At 46.3% G+C, this 15,856-nt stretch overlaps 2 protein-coding genes across 3 annotated transcripts in view; one reads left to right on the forward strand and one right to left on the reverse strand.

Annotated features, from left to right (window-relative positions):
- The window catches only part of LOC115382236 (stonustoxin subunit alpha-like), an 829,400-nt gene that overhangs the window by 729,217 nt on the left and 84,327 nt on the right, over nucleotides 1-15,856 (reverse strand). The window lies entirely within an intron of this gene.
- LOC115382178 (NACHT, LRR and PYD domains-containing protein 3-like) overlaps nucleotides 6,956-15,856 on the forward strand; it is a 140,903-nt gene continuing 132,002 nt past the window's right edge. The window contains exons 1-2 of the mRNA XM_030083866.1: nucleotides 6,956-6,983; nucleotides 13,365-13,368. Of these exons, the coding sequence (XP_029939726.1) occupies nucleotides 6,957-6,983; nucleotides 13,365-13,368 (31 nt within the window). The 5' untranslated portion in view covers nucleotide 6,956. The remainder of the gene's footprint in view (nucleotides 6,984-13,364; nucleotides 13,369-15,856) is intronic.

The raw sequence follows: 15,856 nt of genomic DNA on the forward strand, positions 1-15,856 counted from the left end.
TGAAGAGTCTGGTCTCTCCCACATCAGATCCATTCTCCCCCAGACCTGGACCACCACCAGGTCTCTTCCAGACTGAACTGCTTCACTGAGGATGACATTAACACAGTGATCCACAGAGTCCTGGCACACCTACCGAGGTCCAGTTGTGACGTGTGGTGTTCAAGAGCAGGTCTGAAGCTCAGAGGGAGCTCAGTTGGAAGGTTCACACGTGGTTTATCGAAATGATGGAGTCATTATCTGTGAACCTCAATTTCATCCAAGGTCCTGAGAGTGGTGTTTTTCCTGCAAGGTGCGTTTGCAGACCTGAGATGTTTTCCAGGGTCAGACAAACAGCAAGACAGGTTCTCCAAGGCCAGGGTGCTGAGTACAGCAGTCTCCATGCAATGGTGTGGGTTGCAGCTTCAGAACCGACTTTGTGATCAGTTCACAGGCAGGCAGGTGACTGGAACTGTGAAGCAGAAGTGTTTCAGGATCACTGGTGGTGCAGGTCAACAGACTGCAGATGGAGAGAAATCAATGTGGAACTGTTGGGTTTTCCATGTAAAGATCCTTGAAATGACCGTGTTGTATTACTGTATTGGAGCTACACAAATAAAGCTAAATTGAGAAGTTAGCAGGAGCTCAGTAAGTCGACAGCAGAAACCAGACATCATAAACTGACTGTGGTGGTGCTACAGCGGAACATCCAGTGGAGTCTGAGTTCTGAATATATAAAGATATTCCTCATCAAGAGGATGACATCCACCTGGACCACAGGTGATCTGAATCATCAAAATCAGCAGCTAGTGATGGCAATAGTAATAGTAATCCCTACCAGAAATGGAGGAGAGGAAGACAAAAACACAACCACAATGAACCTATGTGACTGCAGAGGTGCAGGATGTGACATTGTGGATACACACACCCTGCTCAGACACACAATTATCATCGTATGTGTGTGTTTTTTTTTTTTTTTGTTTTTTTTTTAACTCAGACCTTAATCTGTTTTCTTGTAGGGTGAATCCAGGAGCTGAAACTTCACCTGGACCTGCGCCCAGCAGTGTGTCCATGAAGAGTGACCGGTCCAAAGGCAAAGTTCTTGACTTCAGAGCATCTCCTTCCTCAGAGTCGCAGTAGGTTTTCTTTCATCTGCTGTTGTGTATTTTCTGTCATTCTTTACTAAATGGTTCATTGAACATGACACACATTACTGTCTCCCTCTCACTCCATTTGTCTTCATCATGATGAGCTCGACACACTGACATCAGACACGTCAGGACATGACAGGAGAACTGATCAGAAGACAAACATTCAATCAGGACCAGTCAACAAGTTTGATCTTGAGGACTCTTGTTAGGATGCAGAGACGACCAGTCAGATTATTCTCTGTATTTTACTGAGCATTTCACTCCAAAGCAGTGACTGACTTTTCTGTCTGAGTCCTAAAATACTGCTGAAGTTTCTCACTATTAAAAATCCTCTCAGTGTTTTCACAAAGTTCTGACTCAGGGAATCATCAAAGTCCATCTGAACGTCAAAATTCTGCATTGAAGCAGAAAACACAGCTGATGACTGGAAGTGTGTGTCCAAGACGAAGTCATATTGATCTCATGTTTCAGTAAACTCCCTCTAATTGAAAATTAGCAGGAATGTTCACATGAGAGAAATGATGAGTCTGTATCTTTATTGTCTGATTCCACATGAGAACCAAGAGGAACACTGTATGTCAGATCAGTTTTGTTCTCCATATGTTTCTACACTGAGAACGTTCTCGCCCAAAGAACAAAGTCTTCCTAAAGTAAGAGCCTTGATGAAGGAACAGCGAGAGCACTGCAGAGGGAGAGGGGAGCAGCCTTCGGGTTGGGTGACAGTTTAAAGACTACAACCCTGCAGCCTGTCCCCACATGTCTGAAGACCTCCACCATCACCCCTGTGTCCACAAAGTCCTCCGTAACAGTCCTGAATGACTGTCAGCCCGCAGCTTCATGAAGGGTTTGAAGAGTCTGGTCTCTCCCACATCAGGTCCATTCTCCCCCAGACCTGGACCACCACCAGGTCTCTTCCAGACTGAACTGCTTCACTGAGGATGACATTAACACAGTGATCCACAGAGTCCTGGCACACCTACCGAGGTCCAGTTGTGACGTGTGGTGTTCAAGAGCAGGTCTGAAGCTCAGAGGGAGCTCAGTTGGAAGGTTCACACGTGGTTTATTGAAATGATGGAGTCATTATCTGTGAACCTCAATTTCATCCAAGGTCCTGAGAGTGGTGTTTTTCCTGCAAGGTGCGTTTGCAGACCTGAGATGTTTTCCAGGGTCAGACAAACAGCAAGACAGGTTCTCCAAGGCCAGGGTGCTGAGTACAGCAGTCTCCATGCAATGGTGTGGGTTGCAGCTTCAGAACCGACTTTGTGATCAGTTCACAGGCAGGCAGGTGACTGGAACTGTGAAGCAGAAGTGTGTCAGGATCACTGGTGGTGCAGGTCAACAGACTGCAGATGGAGAGAAATCAATGTGGAACTGTTGGGTTTTCCATGTAAAGATCCTTGAAATGACCGTGTTGTATTACTGTATTGGAGCTACACAAATAAAGCTAAATTGAGAAGTTAGCAGGAGCTCAGTAAGTCGACAGCAGAAACCAGACATCATAAACTGACTGTGGTGGTGCTACAGCGGAACATCCAGTGGAGTCTGAGTTCTGAATATATAAAGATATTCCTCATCAAGAGGATGACATCCACCTGGACCACAGGTGATCTGAATCATCAAAATCAACAGCTAGTGATGGCAATAGTAATAGTAATCCCTACCAGAAATGGAGGAGAGGAAGACAAAAACACAACCACAATGAACCTATGTGACTGCAGAGGTGCAGGATGTGACATTGTGGATACACACACCCTGCTCAGACACACAATTATCATCGTATGTGTGTGTTTTTTTTTTTTGTTTTTTTTTTAACTCAGACCTTAATCTGTTTTCTTGTAGGGTGAATCCAGGAGCTGAAACTTCACCTGGACCTGCGCCCAGCAGTGTGTCCATGAAGAGTGACCGGTCCAAAGGCAAAGTTCTTGACTTCAGAGCATCTCCTTCCTCAGAGTCTCAGTAGGTTTTCTTTCATCTGCTGTTGTGTATTTTCTGTCATTCTTTACTAAATGGTTCATTGAACATGACACACATTACTGTCTCCCTCTCACTCCATTTGTCTTCATCATGATGAGCTCGACACACTGACATCAGACACGTCAGGACATGACAGGAGAACTGATCAGAAGACAAACATTCAATCAGGACCAGTCAACAAGTTTGATCTTGAGGACTCTTGTTAGGATGCAGAGACGACCAGTCAGATTATTCTCTGTATTTTACTGAGCATTTCACTCCAAAGCAGTGACTGACTTTTCTGTCTGAGTCCTAAAATACTGCTGAAGTTTCTCACTATTAAAAATCCTCTCAGTGTTTTCACAAAGTTCTGACTCAGGGAATCATCAAAGTCCATCTGAACGTCAAAATTCTGCATTGAAGCAGAAAACACAGCTGATGACTGGAAGTGTGTGTCCAAGACGAAGTCATATTGATCTCATGTTTCTGTAAACTCCCTCTAATTGAAAATTAGCAGGAATGTTCACATGAGAGAAATGATGAGTCTGTATCTTTATTGTCTGATTCCACATGAGAACCAAGAGGAACACTGTATGTCAGATCAGTTTTGTTCTCCATATGTTTCTACACTGAGAACGTTCTCGCCCAAAGAACAAAGTCTTCCTAAAGTAAGAGCCTTGATGAAGGAACAGCGAGAGCACTGCAGAGGGAGAGGGGAGCAGCCTTCGGGTTGGGTGACAGTTTAAAGACTACAACCCTGCAGCCTGTCCCCACATGTCTGAAGACCTCCACCATCACCCCTGTGTCCACAAAGTCCTCCGTAACAGTCCTGAATGACTGTCAGCCCGCAGCTTCATGAAGGGTTTGAAGAGTCTGGTCTCTCCCACATCAGGTCCATTCTCCCCCAGACCTGGACCACCACCAGGTCTCTTCCAGACTGAACTGCTTCACTGAGGATGACATTAACACAGTGATCCACAGAGTCCTGGCACACCTACCGAGGTCCAGTTGTGACGTGTGGTGTTCAAGAGCAGGTCTGAAGCTCAGAGGGAGCTCAGTTGGAAGGTTCACACGTGGTTTATTGAAATGATGGAGTCATTATCTGTGAACCTCAATTTCATCCAAGGTCCTGAGAGTGGTGTTTTTCCTGCAAGGTGCGTTTGCAGACCTGAGATGTTTTCCAGGGTCAGACAAACAGCAAGACAGGTTCTCCAAGGCCAGGGTGCTGAGTACAGCAGTCTCCATGCAATGGTGTGGGTTGCAGCTTCAGAACCGACTTTGTGATCAGTTCACAGGCAGGCAGGTGACTGGAACTGTGAAGCAGAAGTGTGTCAGGATCACTGGTGGTGCAGGTCAACAGACTGCAGATGGAGAGAAATCAATGTGGAACTGTTGGGTTTTCCATGTAAAGATCCTTGAAATGACCGTGTTGTATTACTGTATTGGAGCTACACAAATAAAGCTAAATTGAGAAGTTAGCAGGAGCTCAGTAAGTCGACAGCAGAAACCAGACATCATAAACTGACTGTGGTGGTGCTGCAGCGGAACATCCAGTGGAGTCTGAGTTCTGAATATATAAAGATATTCCTCATCAAGAGGATGACATCCACCTGGACCACAGGTGATCTGAATCATCAAAATCAACAGCTAGTAATGGCAATAGTAATAGTAATCCCTACCAGAAATGGAGGAGAGGAAGACAAAAACACAACCACAATGAACCTATGTGACTGCAGAGGTGCAGGATGTGACATTGTGGATACACACACCCTGCTCAGACACACAATTATCATCGTATGTGTGTTTTTTTTTTTTGTTTTTTTTTTAACTCAGACCTTAATCTGTTTTCTTGTAGGGTGAATCCAGGAGCTGAAACTTCACCTGGACCTGCGCCCAGCAGTGTGTCCATGAAGAGTGACCGGTCCAAAGGCAAAGTTCTTGACTTCAGAGCATCTCCTTCCTCAGAGTCTCAGTAGGTTTTCTTTCATCTGCTGTTGTGTATTTTCTGTCATTCTTTACTAAATGGTTCATTGAACATGACACACATTACTGTCTCCCTCTCACTCCATTTGTCTTCATCATGATGAGCTCGACACACTGACATCACACACATCAAGACATGACAGGAGAACTGATCAGAAGACAAACATTGAGTCAGGACCAGTCAACAAGTTTGATCTTGATGAGTCTTGTTAGGATGCAGAGCCGACCAATCAGATTGTTCACTAGATTTTACTGAGCATTTCACTCCAAAGCAGTGACTGACTTTTCTGTCTGAGTCCTAAAATACTGCTGAAGTTTCTCACTATTAAAAATCCTCTCAGTGTTTTCACAAAGTTCTGACTCAGGGAATCATCAAAGTCCATCTGAACGTCAAAATTCTGCATTGAAGCAGAAAACACAGCTGATGACTGGAAGTGTGTGTCCAAGACGAAGTCATATTGATCTCATGTTTCTGTAAACTCCCTCTAATTGAAAATTAGCAGGAATGTTCACATGAGAGAAATGATGAGTCTGTATCTTTATTGTCTGATTCCACATGAGAACCAAGAGGAACACTGTATGTCAGATCAGTTTTGTTCTCCATATGTTTCTACACTGAGAACGTTCTCGCCCAAAGAACAAAGTCTTCCTAAAGTAAGAGCCTTGATGAAGGAACAGCGAGAGCACTGCAGAGGGAGAGGGGAGCAGCCTTCGGGTTGGGTGACAGTTTAAAGACTACAACCCTGCAGCCTGTCCCCACATGTCTGAAGACCTCCACCATCACCCCTGTGTCCACAAAGTCCTCCGTAACAGTCCTGAATGACTGTCAGCCCGCAGCTTCATGAAGGGTTTGAAGAGTCTGGTCTCTCCCACATCAGGTCCATTCTCCCCCAGACCTGGACCACCACCAGGTCTCTTCCAGACTGAACTGCTTCACTGAGGATGACATTAACACAGTGATCCACAGAGTCCTGGCACACCTACCGAGGTCCAGTTGTGACGTGTGGTGTTCAAGAGCAGGTCTGAAGCTCAGAGGGAGCTCAGTTGGAAGGTTCACACGTGGTTTATTGAAATGATGGAGTCATTATCTGTGAACCTCAATTTCATCCAAGGTCCTGAGAGTGGTGTTTTTCCTGCAAGGTGCGTTTGCAGACCTGAGATGTTTTCCAGGGTCAGACAAACAGCAAGACAGGTTCTCCAAGGCCAGGGTGCTGAGTACAGCAGTCTCCATGCAATGGTGTGGGTTGCAGCTTCAGAACCGACTTTGTGATCAGTTCACAGGCAGGCAGGTGACTGGAACTGTGAAGCAGAAGTGTGTCAGGATCACTGGTGGTGCAGGTCAACAGACTGCAGATGGAGAGAAATCAATGTGGAACTGTTGGGTTTTCCATGTAAAGATCCTTGAAATGACCGTGTTGTATTACTGTATTGGAGCTACACAAATAAAGCTAAATTGAGAAGTTAGCAGGAGCTCAGTAAGTCGACAGCAGAAACCAGACATCATAAACTGACTGTGGTGGTGCTGCAGCGGAACATCCAGTGGAGTCTGAGTTCTGAATATATAAAGATATTCCTCATCAAGAGGATGACATCCACCTGGACCACAGGTGATCTGAATCATCAAAATCAACAGCTAGTAATGGCAATAGTAATAGTAATCCCTACCAGAAATGGAGGAGAGGAAGACAAAAACACAACCACAATGAACCTATGTGACTGCAGAGGTGCAGGATGTGACATTGTGGATACACACACCCTGCTCAGACACACAATTATCATCGTATGTGTGTTTTTTTTTTTTGTTTTTTTTTTAACTCAGACCTTAATCTGTTTTCTTGTAGGGTGAATCCAGGAGCTGAAACTTCACCTGGACCTGCGCCCAGCAGTGTGTCCATGAAGAGTGACCGGTCCAAAGGCAAAGTTCTTGACTTCAGAGCATCTCCTTCCTCAGAGTCTCAGTAGGTTTTCTTTCATCTGCTGTTGTGTATTTTCTGTCATTCTTTACTAAATGATTCACTGAACATGACACACATTATTGTCTCCCTCTCAGTCCTTTTGTCTTCATCATGATGAGCTCTACACACTGACATCACACACATCAAGACATGACAGGAGAACTGATCAGAAGACAAACATTGAGTCAGGACCAGTCAACAAGTTTGATCTTGATGAGTCTTGTTAGGATGCAGAGCCGACCAATCAGATTGTTCACTAGATTTTACTGAGCATTTCACTCCAAAGCAGTGACTGACTTTTCTGTCTGAGTCCTAAAATACTGCTGAAGTTTCTCACTATTAAAAATCCTCTCAGTGTTTTCACAAAGTTCTGACTCAGGGAATCATCAAAGTCCATCTGAACGTCAAAATTCTGCATTGAAGCAGAAAACACAGCTGATGACTGGAAGTGTGTGTCCAAGACGAAGTCATATTGATCTCATGTTTCTGTAAACTCCCTCTAATTGAAAATTAGCAGGAATGTTCACATGAGAGAAATGATGAGTCTGTATCTTTATTGTCTGATTCCACATGAGAACCAAGAGGAACACTGTATGTCAGATCAGTTTTGTTCTCCATATGTTTCTACACTGAGAACGTTCTCGCCCAAAGAACAAAGTCTTCCTAAAGTAAGAGCCTTGATGAAGGAACAGCGAGAGCACTGCAGAGGGAGAGGGGAGCAGCCTTCGGGTTGGGTGACAGTTTAAAGACTACAACCCTGCAGCCTGTCCCCACATGTCTGAAGACCTCCACCATCACCCCTGTGTCCACAAAGTCCTCCGTAACAGTCCTGAATGACTGTCAGCCCGCAGCTTCATGAAGGGTTTGAAGAGTCTGGTCTCTCCCACATCAGGTCCATTCTCCCCCAGACCTGGACCACCACCAGGTCTCTTCCAGACTGAACTGCTTCACTGAGGATGACATTAACACAGTGATCCACAGAGTCCTGGCACACCTACCGAGGTCCAGTTGTGACGTGTGGTGTTCAAGAGCAGGTCTGAAGCTCAGAGGGAGCTCAGTTGGAAGGTTCACACGTGGTTTATTGAAATGATGGAGTCTTTGGGCGAATCCCAATTCTCTGCTTAATCCTCAATCTTAATCCTCATTCCTCAAAATGCGCGCTCCCGCCAAGTTAAGTGCTGTCCCATTCCTATACAAGTTGAGGAAAGGAGCGAGACGAAGGGACGTTATCTCCCTTAATTTTGAGATTCTACGAGACCTACCTTGGAGTTAAGGATAATCCAGAATGCTTGTTAAATAGTTTGTTTTGCTGTTATTTTATTAATAAAAAAATGTTGTACATTACCTTTGGAGTAATTGTATTAAGTTTCTATCACAGGTAATATTTACAAAGGCTGTTAGAAAGAAATCAAGAAAATTCATTTGAATGCATGTATTAACAAGGTCACACATGCAAAATGTTAAACATTTCTAATGCAGGGCACATTACTTACAGTTATAAAGGGCGTTGTTATGGATCATTGACCAAAATTATTACAAAATTGTTACGGAGAGGGAAAAAAAAAACAGCGCTCCACACGTGTGCACTCTATCTCTCCTTCGGACGGTCCAAAGAAGCGTTGCGCTAGACCCCGAGCACCCTCCCGACGGTCCAAAACCTCCCCAAACGTTTCTCCTGCAGGAAACACTGCACTTCCAGCTTTCTTCTACCCTCTTGCGCAGTGCTGCCCCCTGTGGTCCAAGGACGTAACTGTCCATTTCCAAGTGACATTACATTCCTTAACACTTGTTTTGAGGAGGCACTTAATTTGAGATTGAGGATCAAGGTTGAGGAGTGAGGATTAAGCAGAGAATTGGGATTGGACCTTAGTGTGTGAACCTCAACTTCATCCAAGGTCCTGAGAGTGGTGTTTTTCCTGCAAGGTGCGTTTGCAGACCTGAGATGTTTTCCAGGGTCAAACAAACAGCAAGACAGGTTCTCCAAGGCCAGGGTGCTGAGTACAGCAGTCTCCATGCAATGGTGTGGGTTGCAGCTTCAGAGCGGACTTTGTGATCGGTTCACAGTGTTGGGATGCCAGAATTGACCAGAAATATTCTGGTCAGTCTGGCCTGCTCAGCACAGCAGGCCCAGGCCTTTTCAGCATGACCCGGAGTCATGTTGTCTACGCATACTGTCCCCCTTCACACAGGAGACATGACCCCCGCTGTAGCAGAGACGCAGCAGACTTTGAAGCTCTCTAGAACAAAGGAGAGAAACTTCTTCCTCTCGGCAGGAGGCCACCGCCATCTTGTCCCACAGAACCTGAAATGGCCGCTCCCATGTGCTCAGAACAATGGGACCCCTGTCATAAAATGGCTGCTCACCTCCCCTCACAGCAGAAGAAAACCAGATAAGGGTGCAATACCACCAGCCACCTCACGAGGGCGCTCGTGAGGCTCCTCCCCAGAGCAGAGAAGGGAGGACCCAGATCACTGTCTGATTGGCCGAGTAGACCCTGGGGGCGGGAGCTCCACCCGCCAGTCAAACAGAGTCACCGGAGGCGCCATCTTCAGTTTCAGAAAAAGTTTTGTCCAGGAAAGACGTACACAGCACGTCTCTCCAACAGATTATACCCAGTACCAAATGGACCCGCTGGCCGGGACTTTTTGGGACCATCTTTCCTTCACCAGTGAACCCCTTTTCCCAGTGGAGCAGAACAGCAGAGACTCCCTCGGAGCGGACCGAAGACACCAGCAGGATTGCACCGCTGCAGCTCCTCTCCTCCGTTCTCCTCCTGCAGCTGACCAAGAACCAACTGAGGACCAAGACAGGGGAACCGGACTCCTTTGTTCCTCCACGTGGACTCCCCCAGAAGAGCCATCTAGGTTCTGTTGGACGCGACAGAACCCGAGCGAGATCAGAGCGACGGCTTTGATCTCCCCACCAAACTCACTTCATCAACGGACAGAACACGCACAGCGGCGGAGAGCCGCTCGTTAAAGCCCCATCGCACAAGGTTTGAGACCTGGGCGGGTTCAGATTAGATAGTGGTGATAATCATGCTTGTGCATTTATTAATGAACGGACTGAAACATGTTCATTAGATTGTAGATTGTTTATCTTTCCTTTCTCGGTCTCTCTCTCTTTCTCCTCGTGCGCTCCCCTGCGCACAGTCACGAGTACGCGCTTCCTCCTCACAGATCAGACCCGCAAGAATTCGGCTAGCCGCGCATCTGCGCGTGTGAGATAGGAAGCTGGGCTCATCTTTCCTCCTCTCCTCTGGTACTAACCCGAGCTTCGGAGATTCGTGGATCGCGGGACCCACGCAGCCGCACACAGGCGCCCGTCGGGCGCTCCCTCACCCTGTCCCTCTCTCTCTCTCTCCCTCTGTTTCTCTCTCTCCGCCTCCATTCACACACCACACGCACACACCCACAGCTTGCGGCCGGTCACCGGACAGAGCAGACCGAGCCTGAGCCACACACCCACTTACACACCGTACACGTAGCCACACACAGCCGGCCCCACCGGGCCACACTCCGAATGGGTTAACACCCCTTCTTGTGCGTTTCCAGACGCGCTCTCTCTCTCTCTCTCACACACACACACACACACACACACACACACACACACACAACTTGCAAGTTTGAATGTCCTGTTTGTGTTAATTAGATGTGTTAATTAGTAATAGACATTGTTAATAAACGCTCATTAACTGAATCGAACAATTCATGCTTCTCTTTGTGGTGGTCTTGTGACAAGGTCCTGGTTGTAACAGTCTATGCCCGATCTCACACCTTCTCTGATAATTTAACGATTGTTGATTCAAAGATTAACTACCAGCTTAAATTACTTTTCCATCATTAAATTACGTAACCCCTTAAAGGAATACTCCGAAGATTTTGGACCAACGCCCTATACTTATCATTTACAGAGTTAGATAAGCTCATAAATACCTTTGTTGTGTCCGTTCGTCCAGCCGCAGGCTCCCAGCTGTTAGCATCGTAGTTAGCTTAGCTCAACTACCACAGGTGAAGAGGAGGCAGAGCCAGACTGAGAAAGTGGACAAAATACTCCTTCCAGTGGTCCAGGGGATGGCGTATTAGCACATGAAGTAAATCTGAATGGTTATAAAGCATTTTAAAAGATGTGTTATCTTTTCAATCCGTTAAAATAACGTTTTGATCCACACAAACCTGCGCATGTGCAGTGCTCCGCGGAAGGATATACGGGAGCACAGCAGTAGAAGCATAGACTCAGCCGCTGTGCACCTGGTATAGCCTTTCGCAGCGCACTATGCTTGTGCAGGACTGTGTGTGTCAAAACACTATTTTAAGGGACTGAAAAGAAAACACATCTTTTAAAATGTTTTATAACCATTCAGATTTACTGTGCGTGCTAATACGCCGTCCCCTGGACCGCTGGAAGGAGGATTATGTCCACTTTCTCAGTCTGGCTCTGTCTCCTCGTCAACTGCTGTAGTTGAGCTAAGCTAACTACGATGCTAACAGCTGTTAGCCAGGCACTGGACGAACGGACACAAAAAAGGTATTTATGAGTTTGTCTCACTTTGTAAATGATAGGGATAGGGTGTGGGTCCAAAATCTTCAGAGTATTCTTTTAAGCTCAGACCGGCACGCCCGATGCATTTATCAAATATCCAGACGCATTTTGCATATTCCACAGACATACTATGTAACGTTAGAAAGCTGATATTCTCATGAATCCGCTGGTATAAACCACTTTCAGATGTGATTACCACAGCGGGTAATATAAACACATTTGTCCAACATACAGCAAATTAAGTAAACAGCGCAACTCACCTTTGGAGGCTCATAATTGATCACAGATGATCCATAATCCAGATAATCCAGCAAAAACTGCCACAGTACAAACGTATGCATCCAGGCAAAGCTAGAAAGTATAGCCTTTTGTCCAAAACATGTCTTGAAATAAGCAAATAATCCAGCGGGTCCCTCCGCGTGCGCGTCCGATAATAATCCATTTTTTTATCAGATAAAAACATCCAGACCTCTCTCCCTCTCGCTGAGGATATCCAATATGGCGACTGATCGGTTTCCGTTGCTTATTCATCATATTTCAACCAATCAAGTGACTTATCCCTGCCTCCGATGGCTAACTAGCCAACCGCTGCCGAGACTGATGGACCCACGTCATCGGTCGCCATCCCTTGTCGTCAACGTATTCTGAGCCAATCACGTCGGTAGAAACGTTTGACTGACAGGGCTGGTAGCCAATGAGCTTGCTGAATGGCTGGCTGGCCCGCTAGCGGGGTTTTGTGACTTCTCAGACATCTGCTGAGGGATGCATCTGCTGTCTATCCCTGCTCCTCTCAGTCTGAGTGCCTTATCCCACACTGGGCACGTTTACATGGACCACGTATAAGCGGATTGTACGTGGAGCGGATTGTAAAATGTGTCATGTAAACGACCGAGTGGATCCGCTTCACTCGGAGCGGATTGTAATTTGGAGCCGATTGTATGAGGTGGTCTACGCCGATCGACAATCCGCTCCGTGTCCGTTATAAACGAGTCTGACAGCGGAGCGGATTGTACTGGGGGAGTGTTTGTTCTGCGCATGCATGTAGTGACGTGTGACGTGCCAGTAAACGGGAAGCAGCACAGTCAAAAAACCAGCAGAGAACGCCACAGTGGTTGAAAGACACTTTTTTAGTAAAAAACCCAGACAGAAAAAACATTGGAGAGGCGAGATGGAACCAAATCGCGCAATAGCGAGTTGTATAAAGAGCTCTATAGCAGAATACAAGCGATCGCCGGCTGGTGTTATGGATTAACTGGTTCCCGTGTTAACGAATGACGGCGGAGGTCTGTGTAAACACATTTTGATTACAGCAGTTGTTAAAGACTCACAAATGACTTTAAACGTATACACTCACTGTAACTGTCGATAACCGACGTTTTCAAGAACGACTACATTTTTCAATCATGTATTGGTCACAAGTTAACACGGGCACCAGTTAATTCGAAACATCGACACGCGGAGCAGAGCTCACAACGAGACGTGCCGCTCGGTGCAGCAGTGCTGCAGCCAGGGGAGCAGCCGCTCCTTCAGCAGCGTATCATGGACTTTTGGGACATTATTTGAGCAGATATTAGCAGATTAAAAACTCTCTGCTCGGCGCTGAGGACTGCTGCTGCGGAGCTAAAGACCTGCAAGTTCCTTGTGAGACTTTGTGCGCATGTCACAGGACGCTGTATAATCCGCTTCACCCAGGGTCCTTGTAAACGAGGATTCATCGTGGATCACTTCATGAATACACTCCGTTTAATACGATTGTTTACAATCCAATTGAAAAAAACACCCATGTAAACTGGGCCACTGAAGCCTATCGGACGTGATTTTTTGAGTACTTTATGAGTTTTTGGAGTGAAAATAATGTAAAAACGGGCCAAAAACCAACATATACCATTGTACAGAGGGCATCCAGAGGGTATACAGAGGATGTCCAAAATTGACCCCGCCGGGGCATAGTAGTACAAATACATGTGTGAAACACTCATTTCTTGTAGTACTGCTCTGACATTTTGACCTTAAAGGGCCTGTATCATGCAAAATTCACTTTTTGTATGTTTTAACCTTGTTATATAGTTAAGTTCTCACCAAAAACACCCCCAAAGCATTTTTTTCCTTCGTGCCTGTGCATTTGAGCTTTCCTCGTTGTTGTGCCGCTCAGAGAGGCAGCCCCTCCCGCACCCGTGAAAACGCTCTGTTTTCCCACGCTCACGTTACACTGTGAAGCTGGCTCCCCTGAGCCCCCCTCCCGCAGGCCCTCGGCAACCAGCGTTGCTGCTTTTTTCTAACTCTGATTACGGAGATAAACTTTAACCATCGTCTAAAAGCAACAGTCAAGCAAGAGCAAGAGTCTGAAGGGTCTGCGCTTGGTGAGTTTCTCACAGGAAAAGATGTTTTCGCGTGTCTTTGCGTGCAGAGAAGCTAGAGCTAAAGAGCTAAAGCTAGCTAGCGTATTTGTTTTGAAGCGCTGATTGGTTGAAGTAGCTGTCAGTCAAAGTCCACAGGGGGAGAGGCGGGATTTTCAGTGAAACAGAATGTTTTCTCTTCCGGGTTTCAGAACTAGCCCCAGAAAATCTTTTATTTCAACACAAAATTACTTTTCCTTAGCGCCAAAAATAAACTAATACCATGTTAATGCCATTTCTAGTGTTTGGACTAGCTAAAAAAGCATGATACAGCCCCTTTAACTATGTAAGACCCCAGGCTTTAGCAAAATTGTGTTTTCAAGCTCTTTCAGTGCTTCCACACTTATTTCCAGGTGTTTTATGAGGGAAAAAAATTCAGGCGAGAATGAAATTCATCCCAATTCAGTGTGCTGCAACATAAATAAATCTGTGGCAGTAGCACCTAGAGTAATTCTGACTGCACTGGGTGAAAATACAGGTTGTCAGCTTTCAAATGAGACCCCAACCATGCATGCACTCCAAACAGTTCAAGAACAGCATTCAGTTTACTTTGGGTACGTCTTTAGTTGAACTTTTGGGCGAAAATGGCCCCGAGCTTAAAGGGTTAAAGTAATCAATTACTTCCAGTAATCAATACTTTAGTAATTTATTCCCAATTACCAATCGTAAACCCCAACATATTGGTGCCCCGTGTGAGGCTGTTTTAAACCAGACTTTGTCACAAAAACTCCAAAACCTGAATTGTTCCTTTGTTGTTTTTCGTTGCTGTTAACTTTATGCTGGCAGAATTTGCTTTTACAGACAACGTGTTGCAACACTGTCGAACAAAGTCAGTTGTGGTTGTGAAGTGGTATATAGAGTGGTTTTTCTTGTTAAATGTGCATCACATGCATTTTTTAACTCTTCTTGGAAAATAACAGTCAGTTACTGCTCACCAGGTTTTGTTAGACTCGTCTTACTAACCTGATTAGGCTGCAATAGAGCAATTAACATAACCTTATAGGTTTGTAAGTCACAGGTATGGCTCACCTGTGCACTTTAACACGTGTTGCACAAGCAAGCTCATCTGATATTGAGTGTAAGCCTCTATTATCATGGACAATCATAGCATTCAGAGATCAGGAGCGGAGGCGCAGCAGACGCCTCCAGAGCCAGCCCTGCACGGCGCAGTGGCGGCTCTGACATGCCTCTCTGTGCCAGAGAGAAGACACTTCAATGACTTCAGCATTGAAGAGTGTGACGCAGAGATCCGGAGACTAGGTGACAAGCTCACCCAGCCAGACAGCACCCAGCCAAGCGTCATTACAAGCACTTTAAACGAACTTACGCTACTCTGCCAGCGTAAAGCCGAGCTCCAAGCTCAGAAAGCCGAAGTGCATCTTTCTCAGCTGCAACATCAGAACGATCAGCTGACCCGTGACATCATGGAGCCACAGAATCTGACCCGGCCGGGCCAGAACCACCCTGTGGAGCTCCCAGAGTCACACATTGCTCCTCCACCACCAGAGGAGAAATACACCGCAGGTTTTTCAGAAACATCATCCGAGGTCATCGACCTCTCATCCGCTGACAGGACCGGGGACCCGGTCCAGCCACAGCTCAGCACTCCTTGGGAGAGAGGAGCAGACCTGCGATGTGATCTTCAACCTGTCCAGTCAGATGGACAGCCCTACCCCAACCATGGTCATCTTGAAGCGACCCGATCAGGGAGGCTCGACACCGTCTGCCAGCCGAGTGTCACAGCATGGACGCAGGCCGCATATTACCATGAGGTAAGTGATTCTGCTCCACATCACCATCATGCTTCCTCCCACGCTTCTTACACGAGGTCTCTCAGCCTCCACCTCCAGCCGGTCCCCTTCCATCTGGGTCCCGCCGCTTCAGCGGGCATCTTGGCGT

The sequence above is a fragment of the Salarias fasciatus genome, chromosome 23 (genome assembly GCF_902148845.1).
Source record: "Salarias fasciatus chromosome 23, fSalaFa1.1, whole genome shotgun sequence".
NCBI lineage: Eukaryota > Metazoa > Chordata > Actinopteri > Blenniiformes > Blenniidae > Salarias > Salarias fasciatus.